At 45.0% G+C, this 26482-nt stretch overlaps 1 protein-coding gene across 6 annotated transcripts in view; it reads right to left on the bottom strand.

Moving 5' to 3' along the window:
• The window catches only part of NARS2 (asparaginyl-tRNA synthetase 2, mitochondrial), an 86840-nt gene that overhangs the window by 54986 nt on the left and 5372 nt on the right, over positions 1-26482 (bottom strand). For all 6 annotated transcript variants that reach the window (XM_074955607.1, XM_074955632.1, XM_074955614.1 and 3 more), the window contains exons 5-6: positions 20567-20647; positions 6538-6638 (exon numbers count right to left, since the gene is read on the bottom strand). In XM_074955607.1, the coding sequence (XP_074811708.1) occupies positions 6538-6638; positions 20567-20647 (182 nt within the window). The remainder of the gene's footprint in view (positions 1-6537; positions 6639-20566; positions 20648-26482) is intronic.

Genomic DNA, 26482 nt, shown 5'->3' on the forward strand with positions numbered 1-26482 from the left:
GGTCAGTCCCAGCAGATAGTGTAGATCCTCCTAGTGTGATACTACTTCTTTCTTCCATGTTTGGATGAGCAGTGAAATATTGACATTTCAAGTTTATTGACATCTGAGCAGCCACCAAAAAGAATAGGGCAGTTCACACCTCAGGGCTATTTTTTCAGGCTCTCAGCAAACATAGGCAGACATTGTTGCATTGTTACACGTGGGTCACAATTTTGAGATTCTCTGTGCACCTAGAACAGCCAGAGTCTTAACCTTAAAGCTGAGACTCTGGAGAATAACTGAGATGCCGATCTGCACCCGTCACTGCAGCTAATACTTCGCACCCTCCCGGGGGGGGCATACTTAGCCTTTTGAGAAAGGGTGCCCCAAGGTGAGTTGCAAATAAAATCTCAGAAGTCCCATCTGCTTTAGTAAGGTCTCTGTTTTTAGGATTACAAAGGGACATAATTTATGACAAATGCCAGTCAGGTTGCTTAATTATGATGACTACTGTGGCACCACCAAGAAGCCTCAGTCATTGACCAGCACCTCATTGTGCTATGTGCTTTACAAACACAGACTACGATAGTGATGAGGGAGAGACACAAACCTGAATACAAAAACGTGTGAAAAAAACATCCATGCCTCAGAGAAAGTAACTAGCAGGAAATACATAGGAAATTAGGCAAAAGCTATGGCTAACTATAGCGGGCCGCCTACAGTTAAGGTCTCGACCAGCCTTCTGTTTAAATACGATCAAGAGCCAATTTAAAAATGTTGGTTATAAAGGTTACTTTGCTCTTACACTGAAAAGCAGGCCATTCCTGTGGGATCACACTGAGTGAACAGGGTGCGGTGCTCAACATCAGTCTCTCTCAAGGGGTAAAAGCAGTTCCTGCAGAATCTGTAGCTCACAAAAGCTTATGCTCAAATAAATTTGTTAGTCTCTAAGGTGCCACAAGTACTCCTTTTCTTTTTGCGGATACAGACTAACACGGCTGCTACTCTGAAACCTTTTTTTAAACCAAGTTTCTAGATACTATGGCAGCAAAAGCTAAATACAGTTCCAGCTCTACGCAAGACCTTGGGGGTCACTAAAGAATTTGCAATGAGGCACAGGGAAGAAAGAGAAATATCCAAAACTGTTCCCAAAGGCTATTTACCAAAAAACTGCCTGCTCATCCCTATGGCTCTATGCTTGGGAAGAGCAGCTGAGAAACCTCTGCTTTTACCCATTCAACCCAACCACACTCTCTCCCATCTTCTCAATAAGCTCTCTTCAATACTCTGCATAAGCCCTGCTTTCCAGAGCTATTTCCGGTCTTCCACCCCCGTTTTGCTCCACCCCAGCTACTAACAGACTTCTGAAGGTGTCTGCCCACTCCTGTTTCCCAAGCAAGTCAGGGCAGGACCTGGCTACATGGGGTAGATGGAACAGGGTTTTCCTCCAAAACCCTTAGGAACCAGGACAATGCTCTTGGTTTAAAGGTCAATGTATGTCCCCATCCTCACCTATGGTGACGAACTTTGGGTAAGGACCAAAAGGACGAGATTGCAAGTAGAAGTGGCAGAAATGAGGTTTCTTCACAGGGTGGGTGGGCTTACTCTCCAAGACAGGGTGAGGGGCTCGGCTATTCGGGAGAGCCTCGGAGTAGAGCCGCTACTCCTCCGGATTGAGAGGAGCTAGTTGAGGTGGTTTGGGCACCTGATAAAGATGCCCGCTGGGAGGCTTCCTTTGGAACTCTACTGAGCACGTCCCACTGGGAGGAGGCCCTGAGGCTGACCCAGCACATGCTGGAGGGATTATATCTCCCTGCTGGCCTGAGAACATTGGGGAACCCCCCAGAAGGAGCTGACATCTGTTGTGGAGCAAAGGAAGGTCTAGTCCCTACTCTCCATACTGCCGCCGCCGCCACAACACTCACCAGGAAAAGCAGCATAAAGGAAAACGAAGAAAGAAGAAGCAGCTTCTGTACCAGATGACTAGATGGTAGCTAATGTCAGGCCCAATTTTTAAAAAGGGCTCAATAGGAGATGCTGGCAATTACAGGCTGGTGAGCCTAACTTCAGTACCGGGTAAACTGGTTGAAACTATAATAAGGAACAGAATTAATGAATATGATTTGTTGGGGAAGTGTCAACACGGTTTTTGTAAAGGGAAATCATGCCTCACCAATTTATGAGAATTCTCTGAGGGAGTCAACAAACATGTGGATAAGGGTGATCCAGTTGATACGGCATACTTGGATTTTCAGAAAGCCTCTGAGAAATTCCATCACCAAAGACTCTTAAGGAAACTAAGCAGCCATGGGATAAGAGGAGAGGTCCTCTCATGAATCAGTAACTGGTTGAAAGACACGAAACAAAGGTTGGGAATTAACAGTCACAATGGAGAGAGATGAACAGCAGGGTCCCCCAAGGATCTGTACTGGGATCCGTGCTGTTCAACGTATTCATTAACAGTCTGGAAAAGGAGGTGAAAAGTAAAGTGGAAAAGCTTGTAGATGATAACTATCTTGAATAATTTTGTAAGTCCAAAGCAGACTGCTAGGAGTTACAAAGGTATCTCACAAAACTAGAAAGAAAAGGAGTACTTGTGGCACCTTAGAGACTAACCAATTTATTTGAGCATAAGCTTTTGTGAGCTACAGCTCACTTCATCGGATGCATACTGTGGAAAGTATAGAAGATCTTTTTATACACACAAAGCATGAAAAAATACCTCCCCCCACCCCACTCTCCTGCTGGTAATAGCTTATCTAAAGTGATCACTCTCCTTACAATGTGTATGATAATCAAGTTGGGCCATTTCCAGCACAAATCCAGGTTTTCTCCCCCTCTCCCCCCCCAACACACAAACCCACTCTCCTGTTGGTAATAGCTTATCTAAAGTGACCACTCTCCTTACAATGTGCATGTTAATCAAGGTGGGCCATTTCCAGCACAAATCCAGGGTATAACAAGAATGTCTTGGGGGGGGGGGGGGGGCTAGGAAAAAACAAGGGGAAATAGGTCTGCGAATACAGACTAACACGGCTGTTACTCTGAAACCTGTCACAAAACTAGGTGACTAGGCAACAAAATGACAGATGAAATTCAACATTGATAAGTGCAAAGTAATGCGCACTGGAAAAAATAATCCCAACTATGTAAATACTATGATAGGTTATACATTAGCCATTATCACCGAATAGAGAGATCTTGGAGTCACCGTGGACAGTTCTCTGAAAACTTTCACTCAATGCACAGCAGCAGTCAAAAAGGCTAAAGGAAAAGGATAGATAATGAGACTGAAAATATCATAATACCACTATATAAATCCATAGTGAGCCCACACCTTGAATACTGTGTCCAGTTCTGGTCATCCCACCTCAAAAAGTACATAGTGGAACTGGAAAAGATTCAGAGAAGGGCAACAAAGATGATCGAGGGTATGGAATGGCTTCCCTACAAGGATACACTAAAAAGATTAGGGCTGCTCAGCTGAGAAAAGAGTATGAAGGGGCATATGATAAAAGTCTATACAATCATGAATGGTATGGAAAAAGTGAATAGAGAAGTGTTATTTTCCCTTACCCACAATACAAAAACCAGGGGTCATCCAATGAAATTAATAGGCAGCAGGTTTAATACAAACAAGAGAAAGTAAATTTTCAAACAATGCACAATTAACCTGTGGAACTCATTGCCATAGGATGTTGTGATGGCCAAAAGTATAACTGGGTTGAAAAAAGAACTAGGTAAGCTAGATGGAGGATAAGTCTATCAATGGCTATTAGTCAAGATGGTCAGGGATTCAACCACATGCTTGGAGCAACCCTAAACCTCTGACTTCCAGAAGCCAGAAGTGGAAGATGAGTGGATCACTCCTTAATAGCTCTGTTCTGTACATCCACCCTGAAGCTTTGGCATAGGCCGCTGATGGAGACAGAATAGTGGGCAAGATGGACCACGGTCTGACCCAGTATGGCAGCGCTTATGTTACAGTTAATATCACAACGAAACTATGATGCATCTCCATGACGGATATTTTTGAGCCCACAGGGACTTCTCACTTGGTCTGTTTTTGAAGATTGAGCTATTTAATAGCATTTTGGTTATAAACCTCAGAAATATGTTGTTTAACCAAAAAAAAAAAAAAAAAAGGAGCAGGTTCTCAGAACAGCTATAGATCAAGAATAAATATAGCTCAGCTAAATTTAGTTGGCGTTTGGTCTATTTAAAATGCTTGGAAAAACAACACGTTATTGCAGAATAAAGCATGAAGCTATAACATCCTGTACTAGGTGCAACAAGGCCCCCCGTTTTTTCCCTTTTTAGATAATGAGGAGCATCTGAATGATGCCACTGGAGTAATATTTAGAAGAAAAGACCTGGTATTTGTTCAATTAGTTTTCTCTCTAGTCCCAGAGGAGGCGGTGTGCTATTCTGAGAAAAGAGACTAATTTAATGGAGATGTTATTAAGTTAAAATACCATTTCATCCTTATTTGATTTATAGGAGTATGTCCTCCAATAAAGGTTAGTGGGCATGGATGTAATTTCATCACACACACAAATAAAATCCCACCTTTTTCAGAGGTGCAGAAAAACACCTCCCCCCCTACAAATTATCAACCTTCTCTCAACTCTATCATCTCATCCTGCAGACAACTGCCCTGGAGGATATAATAGCCTTAGGCTGTCAGTAAGCTCCACTTCTGTCAGAACAGCCAGGGCAGCAAGTTATAGAGCATGTCAAGGACACCCTGCCAAGCATATCCACTCTCGTGAAAACTTAGCATGAGCACCTCAGCTGACCTTAGGTGCTTTGGTGGGCTGTTAGAGCCCAAGCCAGAGAGAAGTAAAACTTCCACAGCACCTTATATCCTCGGTCTCTAGGGGTGAAAGCTTGGCCCAACTCCAGCGAGTAGGAGTTCTGCAACTGATTTCACTGAGATCAGGATTTCATCCTTAGCGGTCAATGGATATACGATACTATACAAGTTTTACTTCTCCCTAGCCTGGACTCTATCAGAGGGAGATTGTTTACTGACAGTCAATTAGCTTTGCAACAGCACCGCGAAGTAGGTTATTATACCCAGTTCTTCAATGGGCAAACTGAGGCAAGAGTGACTCTTGCCCAGGGTCATACAGCAAATATGCACTAGAAACCACACTAGCACCCAAGTCTCTCAATCCTGTTCTCTAACTCAGAGATTTCAAACACCTGACTTGTTTGGTGATGTATTTCTGAGGATGCCACTGAACATTCAACTCTGCAGAACCAAAGCGTTCATTAAAAAATAAAGGTTTCTTTCCCCCATGGTTATGAGGATAACCTTCCTAATGTGCACTGCGTGGTAAGCTGACACACTGCTGTCTTTCTGAGGCCTGCTAAACGCTCAGTTTTTACAACAATTTCATTCAATCAGGAGAAGCACAGACTTAATTAGTGCAACCCAGCTGTAGTGAGGGCTTGTCTTCACTACTGGGGTAAATCGGCCTAAGTTACGCTACTCCAGCTACGTGAATAATGTAGCTGGAGTCTACGTAGCTTCAGTCGACTTACCCCGGTGTCTTCACTGCGCTGTGTCGATGGGAGACGCTCTCCGGTCGACTTACCTTACTCTTCTCAGGGACTAGAGTACTGAAGTCGATCGGAGAGCACTCTGCCATCGATTTAGTGGGTCTTCACTAGACCAGCTAAATTGACACCCACTGCATTGATTGCAGCAGCATAGACCTCCCCAGTAGTCAAGACAAGCCCCGAGAGAAACACCTTTGTGTCAATAGAATGACACCAACATGTGGGGAGGGGGACCCACTCGTTTAATCTAACAATTAAGTTAAATCATTGTGAAAGCTTAGTGTAGACCAGACCCGAGTCTGCAAAGAGACAAACAGTGGCACTGATAGGTGTGAATTCTCACATCCCCTACATCTCATGGGGGTGTTAAAACTGAAGGCTAATGACAACACTGCAATATCATCAACAACTATTCAATTGCTGATTACTTTCACAGTTGGAAAAGGGGAGGTGTTGGGAGCAAAAGCATAGTAAGCACTGGGAGTTCTGCAGGGAAGGAGATGCAGAGGGAAGAAGAGAGAAAGCACACAAACACCGGGAAAAGGGATAGAAACAGAGAAAGGAGGATGGGGAAGGAAGAGAAACAAAGACCAGGAACAGCATTGGCCTAAAGGGAAGCAGATTTCCCCATTAAGCGATGCTGGATAAGGTCCTGGACAAATAACAGATAATGATAATAACTAAGTTATTACATAAAAGTCATGTCCCAGCCTGGATCTCTGTGATAACCTCTCACTGACCTTCTTCCAGGGGGGATGGAGGAGAGTTTGTATCTTAAATTTACACCCTGACTCGTTCTCCAGAATTCAAATGGAATCCAGCTTTCTCCAAACAGTGATTTGGACTCTATAGCACTGACCACAAAACAATGCCCAACTTGGTGTTTGGCAAGCACACGGAAGGTGGAACATGTGAAACAAAGCCTACTGGACAGAAGCTCTGACTGAGTTTTATGAGACTCCCTTAGGTCAAGAAAAAAGATTTCCATACCCAGCCATCACTTCCAGATGGAGCTGTCCAGAGACGGTCAGGAAGGCAGGAACATTGAAGAAATGGGAGTTTTCCCCAGGTTCCTGTACTTTATTTGATGTCTGTAAGTCAAGAACACACAACATGCCAGACTATTAATCGACAATTAAGGATCCTGACTCCTAATTTATCATTCATGCCCCTCCTCAGAAAATTACAGGTGCTTCAATCCAAATGAAAAAAAGAACAGGACGAGGTCCCATGATTCCAGGAGTAAAGCCATACACCAGGGGCTTGTCTACACCAGGAGCATTGTCTAATTGGTTTTAAAAGTAGTTCAAGCTAATTCCATTTCAAAACCAGTTTGGAGCCTTTTCTAACTTGGCAATTACCTCCTATTTCAGCGTAGCTGCACCATGGAAACCCCTAATGTAGACAGGGAAAGCCATGATATGCATGAGAACCTGGGGCTAATCTCCAGTCTAGACAGGGCCTCAGCGTGATTTAAAATGGTATCACCTGTTGTCACTGAAGTAGCCCACAGAACATCTGGAGGGGGAAGGGGAGACAAACCAACTCCAAAAGTTGGAAATATACCAAAAAGAGATTCTTAATTGTCTCTTAAGGAGGATTTAGACCAGGGGTGGGCAAACTTTTTGGCCCAAGGGCCACGTCTGGGTATGGAAATTGTATGGCGAGCCATGAATACTCACAAAATTGGGGGTTGGGGTGCGGGAGGGGGTGAGGGCTCCAGCTGCGGGCTCTGGGGTGGGACTGGGGATGAGGGGTTGGAGGTACAGGAGGGTGCTCTGGACTGGGACCGAGGGGTTCGGAGGGCGGGAGCGGGATCAGGGCTGGGGGAGGGGGTTGGGGCGAAGGAGGGGGTCAGGGGTGCAGGCTCTAGGTAGCGCTTACCTCAAGCAGCTCCCAGAAGCAGCGGCATGTCCCCCCTCCAGCTCCTACACGGAGGTGCGGCCAGGCAGCTCTACACACTGCCGCGTCCGCACGTGCCGTCCCTGCAGCTCCCATTGACCACGGTTCCCGGCCAATGGGAGCTGCAGGGGCCACGCTTGGGCCAGGGGCATTGTACGGATCCCCCTGGCTGCCCCTAAGCGTAGGAGCCAGAGGAGGAACATGCTGCTGCTTCCGGTAGCCACGTGCAGTGCGGCAAGCCTCCAACCCCACTCCCCGGCGGGATCTCGAGGGCCGGATTAAAACATCTGGAGGGCCGGATGCAGCCCTCGGGCCGTAGTTTGCCCACCCCTGATTTAGACAGTAGTGACATGTGATTGTATTTAAGTCACTAACTAGTTATAAACTGCATATATGGGAGAGTGGAGAGGGACACTCAATTTATGGGTGCCTGCCTAGGTTCCCTGTAAGCTGCGCGGCCGTGCAGCAGACTATTTAAGGCCGCACAGTCATCCGGCCCAGCCTGGCCCAGCCCCTCCGGAGCTGCTGGGGAGAGGAGCCCCACCCCCACCCAGGCCAGCTGGAGCTGCCACAGCTGGGGAGAGGAGTCCCTCCCCCGGCCCGGCCCAGCCCAGCCGGATCTGCCGTGGCAGGGAGTCCTCTCTCCCCGCTGTAGCCCCGGGACAGCCTGCAGCCCAAACTCCTCTTCCCTGGCCTCACACCCCCCCCACATCCCAACCCCCTCATCCCCCACCCCAGAGCCCGCATCCCCAGCCAGAGCCCTCACCCCCCACATAGCCCAACCCTCTACCCCAACCCTGAACCCTCTCCCACACTCTGAACCCATCAGCTCTACCCCGCCACATGAATTTTGTTATGTGCCCCAATACGGAGGTGATGTGTCACACACCACCTCCATATTGATACACATAAAATTAATTCTGCACATGGGTGGGAAAAATTAGAGGGAACACTGGACTGCCTGCTTATATAAGCCATGAAACATGGTTTATAACAAATACAAATTCCTATTCCCAACCCCAGCAACAGAATTAACTGCATTATAAACAATTTTCTGTAAGACAGCAGTGTGTTCAGCTATTAGAAAAGTACACAGAAAACTATTTCCCTCTCGATCCTGCACGTGTCTAAATAGTCACATGAACAGTCCCATCAAAGTCAACGGGACTAGTCAGATGAGTCAATTTATGCATGTGCTTAAGTGTTTACAGGATCGGTGTATTATAACCACATGAGTAGGCCAAATTTTGGTTGAAGGCTGGTTCCCACTGACTTCAACGGTAGCATACACATCAAGTGCAGGATATGGCCCTTAAACTTTGGTGCATACCTAAGGTTATTATATGGCTCTGAAATAATTTACTAATGTGGTAATAGAAAGCAAAATGACTGACAAGGGAAAAAAGCCATCGACTGCAGCAGGAAGGAGCTAGGGAGGAAGGTCTTGTGGATAATGCATTACACTGGGACTCAGGAGAACTGGGTCTAGTTCCCTGGCTCTGCCAAAGACGCCTGGCATGACCTTGGATGAGTCACAATCTCTCTGTGCCTCAGTCTCTCATTAGTAAAATGGGGAGAAAAGCACTTCATTTGTCTTGTAAGACTAAGTTCTTCAGGGCACAGACAATCTCTTACTAGGTATACAGCACAGTGGGGCCTTGATCGTTGTTGGTGCCTCCAAGCATTACTGTAATGCAAACAAGCAACAAAAGAAATTTACTTTGTAACAGAAGTGGGGCATTCACATTTATATGCCACTGTGGGGTCCTTGGAGAAAGCTAAAAATATGCAGCCCTTCTTACTTCAGTTATACAGGCCTATAGGACTAGAAGTGGGTTAACAACTCTGAATTTTGCTTGAAGTCTATGCAAACGGTCATGTAATTGAAGTGTATGTTATTGCAAGAGAGCATAACTTACATTGTGAGGCAATCAAAGGGCAGGGTTATAATAGGAAGAGCAACAAAAGAGTATAACAAGATGCAATGTAAAGCACAGGGAGGGAGTGCCTCTACTCAACCCGTTTTACAGATAGGGAAACGGGCACAAAGAGGTGGAAGCCTGAATTTTCAGCAGTAACCTAATTTCAGGAGCTCAGACTGGGACACTTAGGGTTTGAATTCCAGAGGAGCTGAGAACACACAGCTAATCGGAGCTGTAAATGTTCAGAACCTCAGGGGGTGGGGAGTGGAAATCAGTTCCTAAGTTTTTAAGAAACTGAGGCATCCAAAATTAAAGGTTTGAACCATTTGAAAAGCTGTACTGGAGAACAAACCCAGACTGTCCAATCCAGTCCTCAACCTTAAGCATTATTTCATTCTTCTCCACAAAGATCATGGAAAATAAAATCTTTAAGAATTTCTGCCAATAGAATATCTTTAGTTTCACACATCACTGCCATAAAGGCTCAATTTTAAGTCTGATAAGAAAGCGGGGAGGGGAGGAAGGGGTGTGTTTTCCATCTAAGGCAGGTCGGCTCAAGTTTATTAAAAAAATTTTGATCAGTGCTATTTTTCTTTCACAGGGAAATGAACTTGATTCTATTAGAAAAAGGGCTATGGTAATGAGAAAAAAAGAAAATGGAATATTCTCTCGCTTCTTCATTGTTATTCTATCATTAAAAAAAAAAAAAAAGACTCCAGCAATATGGAGATTACATGTTATACAGGCACAGAGCCACAAATGACCTTTTCTTCCAGCTCTTGCGTATCTTTCCAGGTCATTGGACAATTTGCACACAAAGAAACACCCTGGAACATTTAGCTGGGCATAGACAACATTTTTATTGGGGGAGGGCCTAGAGTTAAAAAGAAAAGAAAAGCTGTTGGATATTGCTCTAATAAGGATAAATGCAGGGTCCTGCACTTAGGACGGAAGAACCCAATGCACAGCTATAGACTAGGGACCGAATGGCTAGGCAGCAGTTCTGCGGAAAAGGACCTAGGGGTTACAGTGGACGAGAAGCTGGATATGAGTCAGCAGTGTGCCCTTGTTGCCAAGAAGGCCAATGGCATTTTGGGATGTATAAGTAGGGGCATAGCGAGCAGATCAAGGGACGTGATCGTTCCCCTCTATTCGACATTGGTGAGGCCTCATCTGGAGTACTGTGTCCAGTTTTGGGCCCCACACTACAAGAAGGATGTGGAGAAATTGGAGAGAGTCCAGCAAAGGGCAACAAAAATGATTAGGGGTCTGGAACACATGACTTATGAGGAGAGGCTGAGGGAACTGGGATTGTTTAGTCTGCAGAAGAGAAGAATGAGGGGGGATTTGATAGCTGCTTTCAACTACCTGAGAGGTGGTTCCAAAGAGGATGGTTCTAGACTATTCTCAGTGGTAGAAGAGGACAGGACAAGGAGTAATGGTCTCAAGTTGCAGTGGGGGAGGTTTAGGTTGGATATTAGGAAAATCTTTTTCACTAGGAGGGTGGTGAAACACTGGAATGCATTACCTAGGGAGGTGGTAGAATCTCCTTCCTTGGAAGTTTTTAAGGTCAGGCTTGACAAAGCCCTGGCTGGGATGATTTAATTGGGGATTGGTCCTGCTTTGAGCAGGGGGTTGGACTAGATGACCTCCTCAGGTCCCTTCCAACCCTGATATTCTATGATTCTATGAGTGGTTTTGTACCATGATTACATATGTCCACTTCTAATAAATGGAGAAATTATAACTGTTTCAAACTCAGTATTTCATTTGTTCATGTAATCCCTAATTTTGGGGGTGGGTAGGGTTGTCTGCACCCTTGTAAAAAATGCAAGGTTTCTTATTAAACATTCTTAGTTAAGATCTTCTCCATCTACCCCCTTCCTCAAGTTTACTCACTAGATCCAGACGCTTTTCTCTCCTATTGCTGAAGTTTATTTCATTCTAAAGTACACTATTCCTTCTCCAAGGTAACTTTAGGATGAGGTACATAAGCTCAACTGCTTGTGGTCATTAATGATTCGAGAGCACCTTTCACAAGATATGGGTGCTCTGGCTGAATTCCCTCGAGGCTAGTTACATTCTGTTCGACTTCAAATTTCTCCTTAGCTGGGCATGGTGTTCTACACTTCCTGCACTAAACTGCTTTGTACAGTCACTATGCACCATCCAACAGCTCGCAAGTTTCACCCTAGCAGTGACCGCACTGACAAAGGAAATACAAATACCTGAACTCAGAACCTGACAGCTACGCGCAAGAGGTACAGGCGCCAACTTCTCCGACCCTTCCCCGCCTCCTCCCCTGAGTGCACCGTGTTCCCGCTCCTCCCCCCTCCCTCCCACAGCTTGTTATGCCTACGGCGAGAGGAACAGATTTTGAACTCAGGGGAGACAGCATGGTCTGCTGTAATGTGCAAAGCGGAGAAAAACAGGACACCTGGGTGTTAAAAGCTGGGCACCTAAATAAGTGGCCTGCTTTTCAAAGGATCTGAGCAACCACGGTTCCCAGTGCCTTCAAAGGGCGTTCTGGAGGCAGAACATTTCTGAAAACAAAAGTCAGACCACATATCTGGGTGTAGGATGTGGGTTCAGGTGCCTACAATATCCAGCTCTCAAAATTTAGGCCCCTGCATTTATTCCCAGCTTTGCCAAGGACTTGCCACGTGATCTGTCACTGCCTCATTTCCCAGCTTGTAAAATAGAAGGACCTCATGGGGCGTTGCTAGGTTGAGCTCATTCAGTGTTCTAGAGCCTTTGAGCTTCTTCAAGTTGCCATTTTTCTTACTAGCTTGGAACCTGTTTTGTTTTTGTTTTTTTAAAGCTCTGCTGTTCACCTCTAAGATACACGGTCAGCTACCTTCATTCTTAGATCAGAGGATAGTTTACCTCCATAAAGACCATGCGTCATTACACCATATCTAAACAGCCAGATTCTCGGCGGGTGTAAACCTGCACTGCTCCACTGAAATCAACAGACCTATGATAATTCACTTTATTGAGGAGCTGCACCTCAATTCTAGAGGGTTGCCGTTCCAGCAAAATCAGGCCCGTGATATTTTCTTCACGCAAACCAAATGTTTTACGCTCAGATACAAAATATAAAAAAAACACTGCTTTCTTTTAAAAACCTCCCCCACAAACTGGCACTCTTATACCATGGCAATGGGTTGAGTATAAGAATTCAAACAGGTGAATGCTGTAGGTCACCCATAAGTTACCCAATTTTCATAACAGAACAAAAACTTCAATTCAATTATGTCCCTTGCTCTTTTATGATCCCTAAGGATAAGTAAAGAGAAAAGCCCAACTAAGGCCCAACTTAATTTGGGATATTGTAGCAAATGTGAATACCACAATATTAGGCTTTCACCGCAATTTTGACAGCAGGAACCCTGCTGTGTGTGGGGCTGACAGTGGGAGACCAGTCACTGTCAGCCCCAGGCTCCCACTCTCAGCCCCGGGTGGCCAACAGAGAAAAATCGCGGAAAAGTGGTTATGGACCTTATTACCGGAAATAAGAAGATCCATTATTACTTTTCTGCGATTTTCCATGGCTTGTCTCAGCCACTATTTTTTTTTTTTTTAAATAATCATCCCGCAATTCAAGTAGGGCCTTATATATAATCCTTTTCAGTAGGATATGAGATTTATACCAAGTAGTAACTGGAGGAGAGAGACAGAAAGCCAGAGATGAAATCTCAGAGTGCTCTTCCCTCTCCACAAACAGGATACAGGCATCTCTGCACCTCCAGCGACTGTGATTTGGTTTATTTATAACGATTTTATGTCATTTTCCTTTCTCTTTCTCCACAAATTTAACCACAATTAAGGGAGGGAAGGGGGAAGATGCAGCAACAGCAGCAGATTGGAGGGAGAAGAGTATGGGGGCAGACTACAGAGGTCAAACTATAGTTTTAAAGGGTTTAAATACATACAACCATCTTAGAAAGGAACAAAACTTCCAAGACATGATTGCATGCAGCTGGCAACCGTCAGGCTGTATTCCACTGACAATTCAGGCTGAATGCTGCTTCTTCAAGCCCTTCCCAGTGTAAATGCTGGCTACATCCAATTAAACCTCTACAAACAGTTTGCTTCCCCTGCACCCAAATGCTGATTATTTCTCTCCACCCTCTCTTCAGCACTGCGCCCATTTCTGTTTGGTTCTTTGTTCACATTTTGAAGAAGTTCTTTGATCCCCTGAGTATTTCTGTAAAGCTTTGGGAGTTATCGTGAAGTACCCTGGGCCCAATCCACCTTCCACCGAGGTCAATGGAAAGAATCCCATTTTCTTCAACAGGCGTAGGATTGGACCCTCTGAGCACCTCAGCAAGCAGGTATTTTCGGAGTAGAATTAATGTAACTTAGCACTTCACCTCTCCAAAGCTTTGCGAACATTCACTGCCCCTCACACCCTCCACAGGAGCTAGGTGTTATCTTCATTTTAGGGCTTGTCTGCACTACAGACCCTCAGCTGGTATAGCGACGCCAGCAGAGCCCCCTACTGGAGATGTCGCATACCCTGACAGAATCCCAGCGGCAAAGCTACACCTCCCTAACGGACATGAGCTACGCCAGTGGTTCTCAAACTTCTGTACTGGTGACTCCTTTCACATAGCAAGCCTCTGAGTGGGATCCCCCCCCTTATAATTAAAAACATATTTAACATATTTATATATTTAACGCCATTATAAATGCTGTTGGGTTTGGGGTGGATGCTGACAGCTCACAACCCCCCATGTAATAACCTCGTGACACCCTGAGGGGTCCTGACCCCCCAGTTTGAGAACCCCTGAGCTACGCCAACAGAAGCACTCGTCTATTGGCACAGTTACGTCTGCGGGGGGAGGGCGGCTGCTGACAGGATGGACTGATTTAAATAACTGATTTTAATCATGACATAAATCAACTAGCAAGAAACATTAATTCCAATAATCAATTTTAATTTTGGTTTGCATTTGTACTTCCATGAAGACACACTATATTTATGCACATTTACTTAAGCAATTACGTAAATTAACTTACATTTATAGTATTAAAAATGCTGAGCAATGCATTTCTTATTTACTAGATTAATTTTTTTACTTGCAATTTGTGTCAAGTTCTCAATGGATGGAAATTCAAATTAATTTAAAAACGCACAACAGCAGCGTTTTTTACTAGTTAAATAAATAAAGGTATCAAATATGGATACACAAGAAAAAAGTTTATCAAAAACTTTGTAACAAAACACCTTCTGCATTTAAAACTAAATGACTTATTAAACAAAGGAAGTATATTATCTGTAGTTAGCAAACTGAACAGATTGTTTCTGGTCACTGTGTCCTTCAAGATTTTAGAACTTTTAGATCTCATCCTCGCACCTGATTTTGATTCATAAATTGGAAGAGGAAAAACAAACTTTTCTGCTTTTCCAACTCCCAATCAGCTTCTTAATTTTGAATGAACAGGCCACTGAACGAAGTGAATTGAAGACCTGTAGACATTTTCTCTGCACTCGCAGAGGAGGCTACTATTGCCAAAAGCTCATCTAAAGCCTCAACAAACTCTGACTCCAGGTTCTTAGCCAGTGCCTTTTACCAGTTCAGTGGTCTGAATTGCATTAAAATTTGGCAGCATACATGAATTTTGGAATTTAATTTAAATAATTTTAACAGATTATAATAAACTTAGGCCATAACATATGTGGTCAATTTCAAATATTTTTAAAAAATAAACCTGTAATTAATTTAAATTAAAAAAATCTGATTTAAATTAAAAGAAAAATCAACTTTTATTTACCCTGAGACCTTTGGATATATTACTCTGACTAGAGGCTATTTGCTTTAGGAACAATAAAACACTTGATTTTACAATGCACTCCTTACAATTCTAATGGAAGAAGAGGACAGAGAAAAAGAACCGAAGGGATCACAGGAGTCATTCCTCCAGTCCAGAAATGAGATGCTATTAAAGCTTGACAAGAGGCAGAATTTTAATCCCTACCTAAATTGCTCATCTATCACCCTTTCAGGGTATGTCTTCACTGCACAGCTAACCATGGCTCTAGCTCAAACCCCACTACTATCCACAAAGAAAACCCTCTCACCCGGCTTTGGAGGTGCTTTAAGTCTGGGTTCATTTATCCAGCTGGGTTTGTGGGTCAGCATCCCAGATCCACTTTAATTAAGATGGGAAGTTTGCAACTTTGCAGGGAGGCTGCAGTCCAAATCACTGGAGTGATGAATCCTCCAATGCCATCCTGCAATTCCTCGCCAAAGGACAGATAAGTTCTCCTGCAATTGACTGGAAAAGAATCCTAGGCTTTTTCAACACAGAGATCTATGAGACATGCCCCTAAGCACAGATGAGCGAGTGCAGAAATGGTGTGGACACAGTAACAGGGGTAGGGCTTTGCTGTGGGAATGCTCAGACCTGGGCTAGGCTAGCCCAGAGCCTCAGGCCCAGATGCCAGTCACCCAGGTTACCTCTGCAGTGAAGACACATCCCTATAGTGAAAGCTGAGAGTGTCAGGGCTATTTAAAAAAACAAACAGAGCGTGTGAGGCAAGGCCTAACTGACTGAGAGTTGAATCTTACTGCATAACAGTATCCCATTTGTTCACTGACTTGGCTGCGGTAATCTCTCTAAAGTACCAATTAAATGTATAGGTATAGAGGGGTTAGGCACAGACTACCGGCTTGAGGATCAAGCAGAAATTTTGGTCTTCAGGAATGGGACAGACCAATATGAGCTTGGCATGAGCTCCAATTCACTCCAACTTTTGCTGAAAACCCTCCGACATCCCAGCATGAGGCAACCATAAAAGGTTGTTACAAGGAGGAGAAAAATTGTTCTCCTTAACCTCTGAGGATAGGACAAGAAGCAATGGGCTTAAATTGCAGCAAGAGTGGTTTAGGTTGGACATTAGGAAAAACTTCCTAACTGTCAGGGTGGTTAACCACTAGAATATATTGCCTAGGGATGTTGTGGAATCCCCGTCATTGGAGATTTTTAAGAGCAGGTGAGACAATGGTCTAGACAATACCTAGTCTTGCCATGAGTGCAGGAGACTGGACTAGATGACCTCTTGAGGTCCCTTCCAGTCCTACGAGTCTACGATAATCAAAGAGCCTCACCTCTGGAATCAGTTCCCAACCAGACTGTGTTACAGCTCCCCTACTGGCTGGAAGGGAAACATTTGGCAGACACCCTCTGCATCCACACTACACTACTTTTGCTGAGGTTAATCTGTTGGGGAAAATTGTGACTCTGTTCCCCTCTGGGGTCAATAGGGTTTGTTTTGGATGTACTGAAGGAAAGGTAAGGAGTTAATGTCTAGATCTAGAGTTAGATGCATATTTATTATAGGTTTCATCCCATCCCATGTTAAGTAAGGACATCCTCATATTGCTAGGAGAATGGGGAAGTGGTTATATGGTGGCTACTTCCTGACAGGACAATACACACTGACAGCATGTAATCTCTGGCCAAGTTCTTGAAATGACCGGTACTTGGATCGTTTATGTGGGTCACAATTAGCTAAATCTCCCTAAGCAATTTATTCCAGTGCTTAACTACCCCGACAGTTAGGAAGTTTTTCCTAATGTCCAACCTAAACCTCCCATGCTGCAATTTAAGCCCATTGCTTCTTGTCCTATCCTCAGAGGTTAAGGACAACAATTTTTCTCCCTCCTCCTAGTAACAACCTTTTATGTGCTTGAAAACTGTTACGTCCACTCTCAGTCTTCTCTTTTCCAGACTAAACATGTAAACAAATCCAAATCCAACAGGATTAGGAAGGTCTAAAAACCCGAAGACTACATGCCTTCAAATTCCTCAGATCTTCTTTTTAAAGCAGGGAGTTATTGTTCCATTTCTCTAAAAATCTCCCCTACAAATGTATCTATTCTCCCTACCATCTGAGGGAATGCACGACCCTAGTCAGCTACCAGACATCATTAGTCAGAGGATTAAACCTCCCAGTTAGAGGAAGATAGATATGAAAGATGGTGAATTGGGAGGTAAAAGCACCCTCCAGTAGAGTCCAGGGGTCACAGCTCCAGTGCCTCTTACCTTTTCCCACGAACAGGAGAGCTAAAGCGATAGGATTTTTGCCAGTTTCAGTGTTGCTCTAGGGATCTAAGCAACAGCAGAGAAATTGAGCAGAATCTAGTCTGTTTTACTTGCCTACTGCTTGAAGACTATGAGCAACAGCAGATGCATTAGAGATGATGGAAGGGTCAGGAAGCAAGTTTACATTGGTTTATATGCCAGTCACATGTGGAACATAAACTTCACAATCAAAGACTATGAACTTTCTTTTACTGAAAGATTATATTCTGCAAATGGTTCATCCCTCTATGCTCTTATACAGGAGCCCATCATCATGGTATCTGAGCAGTAGCCAAGATTGAGATTTTGTCTACACTAGCACTTTTGTCAGCAAAATTTTTGTCGGTCAGGAGTGTGGAAAAAAAAAAACCCACGCCCCCGACCGACATAAACGTCACCAACAAAAGCCCAACTGCGGACAGCGCTATATGTCAGTGGGAGATGCTCCCCCGCTGACACAGCTACTGCCGCTCATAGAGGGTGGCTCAATTATGCCAGTAGCAGAGCTCTCTCCTGCCGGCACAGAGCGGCTACACTACAGACCTTACAGCAGTGCCGCTGCAGCGGTACAGCTCTGTCGCTGTAAGGTCTGTAGTGTAGACACACCCTAAAAATCTTGCTCCCTCCCACAGCAAGCGGCAGGCAGATGGTTTGTTCACGAAGTTATTACTGAACACAGACGAGTGGGAGTGTGCACTTGAGGTAAAGCGGTGGGAAAGCCTGGGTGAAAGGTTGGATTCTGTGTTTCACTTTAAACTCACTGAGCAATGAAGCAGCTGACCAAAGAGAAGCTGGGATCCTCTGTTCAATGGGGAGCCAGTGCAGAAAGCAGAGAATGAGGGGAAGCTTCCCCCTCTCCAGTGGTGATCAGGGCTTCAGAGCCCCACATTTGTAGCACCGTGCGTCCATATACACTATTTAATAGGATAATACTTGGCACTCACACAGCACCTTTCAACCACAAATCCCACAGTGCTTTACAGATGGGGAAACCAAGGTACAAATGTAAATGACGTGCCCACGGCCTCAGTCAACTAAAATCCAGTTTTCATGAGTTTCCCATGCCCCATCTGCTAGATCACAGCTACCCATCCCCACCCCAATCAACATTTGCACAAGGGCTTTTGTGACTTAAGACATTCACACTGCAGTCCTACATAATTTAATTCTGTGAAGTTTTGGGGTGGTGTGATGGGGTGCTCCCCAGACAGGTCCTGAAGGGGCTAATGTGGGACTGAGAGGCCAATTATGTTATCTGGATGCACCTGGAGAGAGAGCCTGGCTTAACTGATCATGAAACCCAGGAGTAGGCTGGTCAGCATAAAGCCAGGAAGTTGAGTGCAGAAGAGGGCTGCAGTGAGGGCATGTGCAGTCATTCTCTGGGAGCAGCAAGGTGATGAGTTGGAAACCCAGGGGGGGAGAATAACCCCTGGAATCCTAGCCGCTGAATAAAGGGTCAAGCCAGAGAAGTTGTGGGGAAGAACACCAGAGAACGTTGAGTCGGAAGAAGCCTAAGAAAACAGCAGGAAGGAATGGCACTGTGCAGACCATGGCTGCTGGTTACAGGGTCCCTGGGCTGGAACCCAGTGTACATGGAGGACCTGGGTTCCCCTACCAGCCACCAGGAAAGTAGCACAGGACCTGGAAACTTGGAACCAAAGACCATCTGAAGCAGAGTCCAGACAGCTAGTCCAGTGGGATCTTGTTACCCTAGCAGGGGATGACTATATAGTGACCTGGCTGGAGGGCTGAGTCATGAAAAGGAAGCACCCCAAGCCCCGGAGAGAGAGAGAGGGGACACGGTGCAAGCAAGTGATGGAAAGGAGCACCAGACAGGTCAAGAGATAATTCCCAGACCCAACCACAAGGAGGTGCACTTGCAGTGAGCAGAACACTTTAACAGGTAGATATAGTTCATGCAGAAGACTAAACAGAGATATGCTGTAGGACTGAAAACTATATAATGTGTTTACTGTCAAGCGTCACTTGTTTCCACATCTTAATTTGCAAACAACAGCCAGGAGCACACTGTGGTAGCACTAAGGTATTTCAATTAGCCAGGAGCAGTTTAGCTGGGTTGTACTATCAAGAGTAAGTAGAAAGCTGGGGTACACACGTTGCTGTGGACTGGTCTGTGAGGGTGTTGCCAGTGGGGCAGGGCAGGTTAGGTTTTTCAATCCTGAAGAACCAGTACTGGAGGTTTCTGACCAGCAGATTAATGAGATACAAGGAGCTGTAGAAATGACACTGCAGCTGTAACTGCACGCTACCTCAACGATTTTTTGCTTAGAGATGATTCACCAGCAAAGCTGTGGCCAATAAGCATAAGTAGACGCAATCATTTTGTGGCCAGAGAATATATTTTCCTTTGTGAAAGGCAAAGGGGCTTACGGGAGTGCACACAATTGTGTGTGCGTGGGGGTTGGGGGTGTTACTGCAATTTTGGGGAATACTGCAATTTAGTTAGGGTTGCTCTGAAATGCACACAGGAATTTTTGATGGGGGATAAGAATGATTTCTACAAGTGCTGAAGTCAACAGGATGACAATTTAAAGCACTGAACTTCATTTTGCAACACTGAAGAAAAGGGCCAATAATTACAGCAGGGGCAGCTTTTAGGAAGGGACAAAAGGAAGTGAGAGAGGCAGCAACAAATAAGAAGCTGGTGGGGGAAAAAACAGGAGTCATTTTGCAGTTTCCAGCAGGAGCCGATTAACATGAAGTCTAGTTAGTTTCACAGGAGTTCAGCCGTGCCTGACCCAGGGCCCTCCTCCCACTTTTTTAATTTTACAGCCACATTTTCCTGGTTATGAAGATGTTTGACCCCCTCTCCCCATTTCTCTCTTTTTCCACACAACTCAGGATAGAGAAATTGATCAATATATAAGGCGCTGGGGAAAGTACAGAATAAAAGTGAAATGGATTAAAACAGCTGTTTAATCTATTCCAGTTAGAATCATCACTTTATAAGTATCACAAGGAACAGTTGTAGGTGACAAAAATAAATCTCAGAAAAGTACATAAAAAAATATAGTATACGAAACTGACTGTGTCCCTTTAACACCCAGTAATTACAAAGTTGTTTTGCAAGTACAACTTACCCTGACATGAAAGAGCTCCCCCGCACCTTCGCAGTCATTTGACGTAATTATAGGGGTATGAACGTGCACGTAGCCATTATCCTGAAACAGAGAGCAGATTGAAAGTCGCCAGTCCAAGGATATTATGTGTCAAATCCAAGGAAGATTTCAAAATGCACAAGTCAGGATGCATCTACCAGCCCAGGACCAAAGACAACATGTGTAATATTTTAGAATCGCTTCTACGTTATGTGAGAGATACCATGGCATGTGCTAAACACTAGCTGGATTTCTGGAGCATGCAAATTTAGTGCCTGATGCTTCACGTGTTCACACTATAGAACAAACCCTGCAGAGGGGTCTATAATCTACCATGTGAATAGAGAGCTCCATTACTTACTAGTCCACAGTGCCAAAATCTCTGTAGGAAACAAGTATTTACATCTGAAAGCCTGAGAGAAAAATAAAGGCCACTCAGGCAAATGAGACTATGGAAAGAGCACATTTAGACTGTAAGCAGAAGGGACCACTCTTCCTGTACAGCTCCTAGCACAATGCAGCCCAACTGTGGTTGGGTCTCTTGACACAACAATAATAAAAATAATGTCAGCTCCACATTATTTACATATGCAAACCCCTATGAGTGCACCTATGGAGGGCTCTAGGGGCCTTTCAAAATATAAACAAAAACACACACAGCAACCTCCCTGAAACAGGGAGCAGAATACCCACCCCTCCAGCCATAAATCCCATCCCTCAGCACGTCCTTCCTCCCACACACAGCCTGGGAAAATAAATGGGATTTGCAGCCTGCCCTAAATGTCAGCAAATTGGGGCTATCTGAACCAAAGAATTGGGGGAAGGCAGGGGCACGTGAATTCAAAAAGTTCAGGGCTGGTGTACAATACATTTTACAGGAAGACATTTAAAGTAACAGGTAGGGAGTAGAGTTTCTAAAGGCCAGTGTAATTTATGGCAGCTACCACCATTAAGCTGGCAGCAGAGTGCATTTCACCTTAGCAGACTTTCTCCCTGGTTTAGGAAATGCCTGAGAAGTAGGGTTCATCATAGGGGTGCCCAGAACCACAGTCCCCCCCCAGAGACTTAGCACAGTTTCCATTATCAAACCACAAAAAATATTACGGTAACATCAGTGGCTCTGCCATGAACCCACAGCAGCAGGGGAGTTCAGAGCTCAGAGGAGATATTCATGCTGCATACGCTTCACTGGGTAGGTCTACACTGCAATTAGACACCTGTGGCTGGCCCATGCCAGCTGATTTGGGCTTGTGGGACTCAGGCTGCAGAGCTGTTTAATTAAGATGCAAACATTCCAGCTCGGGGAGCAGTCCGAGCTCTGGGACCCTCCCACTTCGCAGCCTGAGCCTGGACATTTACACCACGGTCAAACAGCCCCACAGCCCGAGCCCCATGAACCCAAGTCAGCTTGCAAATGCCAGCTGTGGGTGTCTAATTGCAGTGTAGATATACCCCCTGTGTCTAGGAGCATAGGGTCCTTAAGGCTAGGAGGAGTATTCACATCTCACAGGTACTGAACTACCCAAGGGTAAAGTTAAAGGTGGGTTTCTAGCCTTAGACATCTAAAGCAAAAATTATAGCGTTAATCAGGCACTGTCAGGTGAAAAAGTCCTTGGGATAAGAGCATTTTTAAAAAATGAAAAGAAGCTTGGCCTACTACATGATTAGTTAAAGATCTACTGTTTACATTTTAGCGTTATGCTCTTTGTCATTTTCAGTTTTGCACAATGAAAACAGACTAGTTAGTTTCATTTTCCAGTTCTTGTGCACAATGTTGCAATGTTTGGACTGCAAGTACGGCATGGGAAGATTTGGATTCTTTTTTAAAAAAGGTCATTTCCACTGGATCACAAAGAAATAAAATAAATTAGACGTGTTCTTGTTGGTCTTAGCCTTTGCAAAAGCTTATTTTTACAAACGTCTAAGTTTGTGGCCAAATTTAACTTTACGTTCATTGTTCCTTTAAAAATCCATTCAAGTATCATTAAGCATCTAGCTTCAAAATATATATCACGTTAAGCAGAAGAACTCCACATGAAAAATATCACAATATTGAAAATAACTACAGGCGAGGTATTTGCTTTAGCAGCAGTAAGATATACACATCTTACCAGAATTTCATGCTTACTGGTAATTCTAACAGCATTTTCCTATTGCTCTTGAAAACCTCGTTCAGGATAAGATGTTCTTCAACATCCATCCACGTCTTTTGCAACCATCCGAAGTCAAACTATTGGGGGTATTGCCATCAAGTGGGCAAACACCGGTACTGACTTTCCTTAATGAAGTGATGATGTAGCGCTGTTGGTCCCAGGATATGAGGGACAAAGTAGGTGAGATAATATTTTATTGGACCAACTTTTGCTGGTGGAAGAAGAGCTCTGTATAGCTCAAAAGCTTGTACCCGTCCCACAAAAGAAGTCGGTCCAATCAAAGATATAACCTCACCTCCCTGGGCTTTTTCTTAACCAAGTCTGTTTACCTATAAGTAAGGCCAAAAATATGTCACGGAGGTGATGTAAATCACAGAATCTGTGAATTCCTTTGATGTCTGTGACATTTTCTGCCTAGGGCTGGAGCTCCCAGCCAGCCGCCCCACCCTGCAGTTCCCAGACCCCACCCTAGTGGGGACCCCCTGCAGCTGCCCAGAAGCGGGGGTGGCTGGGGGACGCTACAGCTCCCAGCTGCAGCAGGGGACCACCCTGAGCTACCAGTTGCCCCGGGGAGCCATGGGGACCATGTAGCAGCCCAGCCCCCATGGGCAGGGGAACCCCAGAACTCCCACTCCCCACGGCAACAGGGGACCTGAGAGCCCCAGCAAGAGTGGGTGCTGAACCCACCTCCCCATTTTGTCAGGGATATTTTTAGTGAAAGTCAGGGACAGGTCACAGGCTTCCATGAATTTTTATTTATTGCCTGTGACCTGTCCCTGACTTTTACTAAAAATATCTGTGAGAAAAACTTAGTCTTACCTATAAGCAACTGGTACAGTACAGAAATTAACAGTAGCTTTAACAGGCACAATATTTTGATGTTAAAGCAATCCTAAAATCCATACGATATTGCACAGTACTCTCTTGAGAAGGCTAAGCTTGGCTTAGTCATCTAAGTATCAGATTTGAAATACCAAGGCTCTCTGGAACTATACCTTCAAATTACAGGAGGTCTGATTCATCCTTTAGACAGTAAACTGCCTAATAATCCACAGGTCTAGTTTTGGAGGAAGAGTGCTTGGCATGTTGTTTTAACTCACTCAAGACATAGACTTTAAAGCCAGAAGGGATAACCAGATCTCACGTAGACCACAGGCCACTTGCACACTAACCCAACAACTGAAATGAGACTAAAGTATTACAGCCCACAGGAGACTAGACCATAATGTGCTGCAGACAGACAACAGGAGGGATCCAGGTCCACAAGTGCCTGAGGCACCTGCAATGGGAGGGAAATGATTAAGTGAGATATATCCAGACAATCCTGGCAAATGACCCACATCTTGGAAAGGAAGGTGAACCCTGCCCCTCCAATCATTGCCAATCTGAGCTGGGGAAGATTCCTTCTTGACCCCACAGATGGTGATGAGTTAGACACTGAGCATGTGAGCAAGAACCAGCCAGCCAAGCACCTGAAAGAGAGAACGTTTGGTGCCCCCTCAGAGCCCTGGCGCTCCCCATCCAGTCTCCCATCTCCAGCTTGGGCCAATCCTGCTTGAGAGGAAGGAGATAAACAAAACAAAACCAAATGCACGGGGGGGTGGGGAAGGATCCCTTCCTGAATCTCTCTCATTGGCTCCAAGGAAACATATTGTACGGATCCAAGAGGGAGGCTCATTTTAAGACAGGGCTTTACTGGCAGCGGTAGTGAGAGCTAAGGGAGAACTCAAGGGCTCCAGAGGACTCACCACCCTTTTCTCCACTAACAAAGTAGGAGCTGTGGTCCGAGTTTAGGATTGGGAGCCAAGAGCTGACAAATTCTAACCCCAGCATTGCCACTGTTTGTACGTGCTAGGTCACGTCACTAATGGCCACGCTTCCAATGAAGCAACCACCAAATTTGGGTGCCTCAGTTTCTGGGTATCCAAGCTAGAAGAACAGGGGCTTCATTTTCAGAGGTGCTGAGCATCCACAATTACAACAGAAATTCAGGTTAGGAAGCGAAGAACACAGTGGCGTGGCCAGGTGGAAAAAACAGTGGGAGCGCAGATTAAAAAAGGCACCACCCCCTGGCACTCACCCGGCGGCGCTCCGGGTCTTCAGCAGCACTTCGGGGGAGTGGAGATAAAAAAAGGCACCACCCCCTGGTACTCACCCAGCGGCGCTCCGGGTCTTCAGCAGCACTTTGGCAGCGGGTCCTTCACTCGCTCCGGTCTTCGGCAGCATTGCGGTGGCGGAGTGGGCGGTCCTTCAGAGCGAGTGAAGGACCCGACGCCGAAGTGCTGCTGAAGACCCGGAGCGCCGCCGGGTAAGTACCAGGGGGTGGTGCCTTTTTTTACCTCCACTCCCCCGACCTGCCGCCGAAGACCCAGAGCGCCGCCATGTGAGTAAAAATTTAAAAGGCGCCAAGTAATTGAAAAGGCACCACTTCTGCTCGGTGTGGGAGCGGCCGCTGCCCCGCTCCCTGCCTAGCTATGCTACTGGAAGAACAGTGTATCCAACTGAAACTGCACTGACAGCTGAAGTGGAAAATCCATTACTACACAGGGAAAATGGGTTCCTTAGTACACTGTGTGTAGAAATCCAACTATCAGCTTTGAATGCTGCTGTTCCATGGAGGACTCCCAGTTCAAAGGGAACATAACCAAGTCCCATGGTAGAGCTGTAAAAGGAAGCAGTATCTCAAGAGACTGAAATGACTGCTCTTTACTCTGTTTTAGCCGCTCTTTGCATGGACCTACCGATTTATTTCCTGAATCTTATTCCAGTTTTCTACAGTCAGGATAGATACAGAGACAAAAGTTTCTACATACAATGCAAGGCAATAATAACTGGAAACCACTGGTATTTGTTAGGAGTTAGTTTTTAAATGGCCTGAGTTCTCCTGCACGTCAATTTCTACCTGTCCTGATACAGTTATTGGATGTGTCTACCGTGACACTGCACCCCATAGTCATCATAGTGGTATGATTATGATATTTTATGACCTATAATTATGTCATGTGAGCGGTCATTGGAAAAGTTATGATTTGCTGAATATGATTATCATATTTGTATGCATGTATCATTTTTGTATCTGAAGTTATGAATATTGACTAGGTATCTGTATCTCAAATGTGCTTACACCTCGGTGACACCCACTAGGCAAGATGCTTCCAGTCTACACAGCTGGTTGTGAAGGGCCTCTTCAACGTAATGGGCCATGAGGGGAAACAATAGCCCTTAGGAGCAGTTTATCCCCCAGGCCTGGTGAGCCTTCCTGTGAACTTTTCAGCTATCTTATAAGTAATGGCTGCTATGACTCAGCAAGGCATGCAACCAGACCACATGACACTGAACTCCATATCGGTACCTGTATTCTTCCATAAACTGGGCTGGGAACTTAGCTGAGAACAAAGGGTTCCAACCATATGGAAAAATTATATAAGATGGGGAGTGACATCTCAGGGCCTCACTCCCCACGCAAGAGAACACCTGAGGAACAAAGACTGAACTGGGGGAAGTGCTGGTTCTAGGCTAAAGGGATTTCTAGCCTGTGAATAAAAACTTGGTGGACTGCTTGTATCATCAGGCAGGGAGAGAAATTGCTAATTCAAATCCTATCTATCTAGTGTATTAGGCTCAGTTTGCGTTTTTGTTTATTTGTTAGGTAATCTGCTTTGATCTGTTTACTATCACTTAAAATCTTCCTGTAATTAATAAACTTGTTTTATGTTTTATCTTAACCAGCGTGTAAGTAAAACGT

Source organism: Natator depressus, chromosome 1 (genome assembly GCF_965152275.1).
Source record: "Natator depressus isolate rNatDep1 chromosome 1, rNatDep2.hap1, whole genome shotgun sequence".
NCBI classification, from domain to species: Eukaryota; Metazoa; Chordata; order Testudines; family Cheloniidae; genus Natator; species Natator depressus.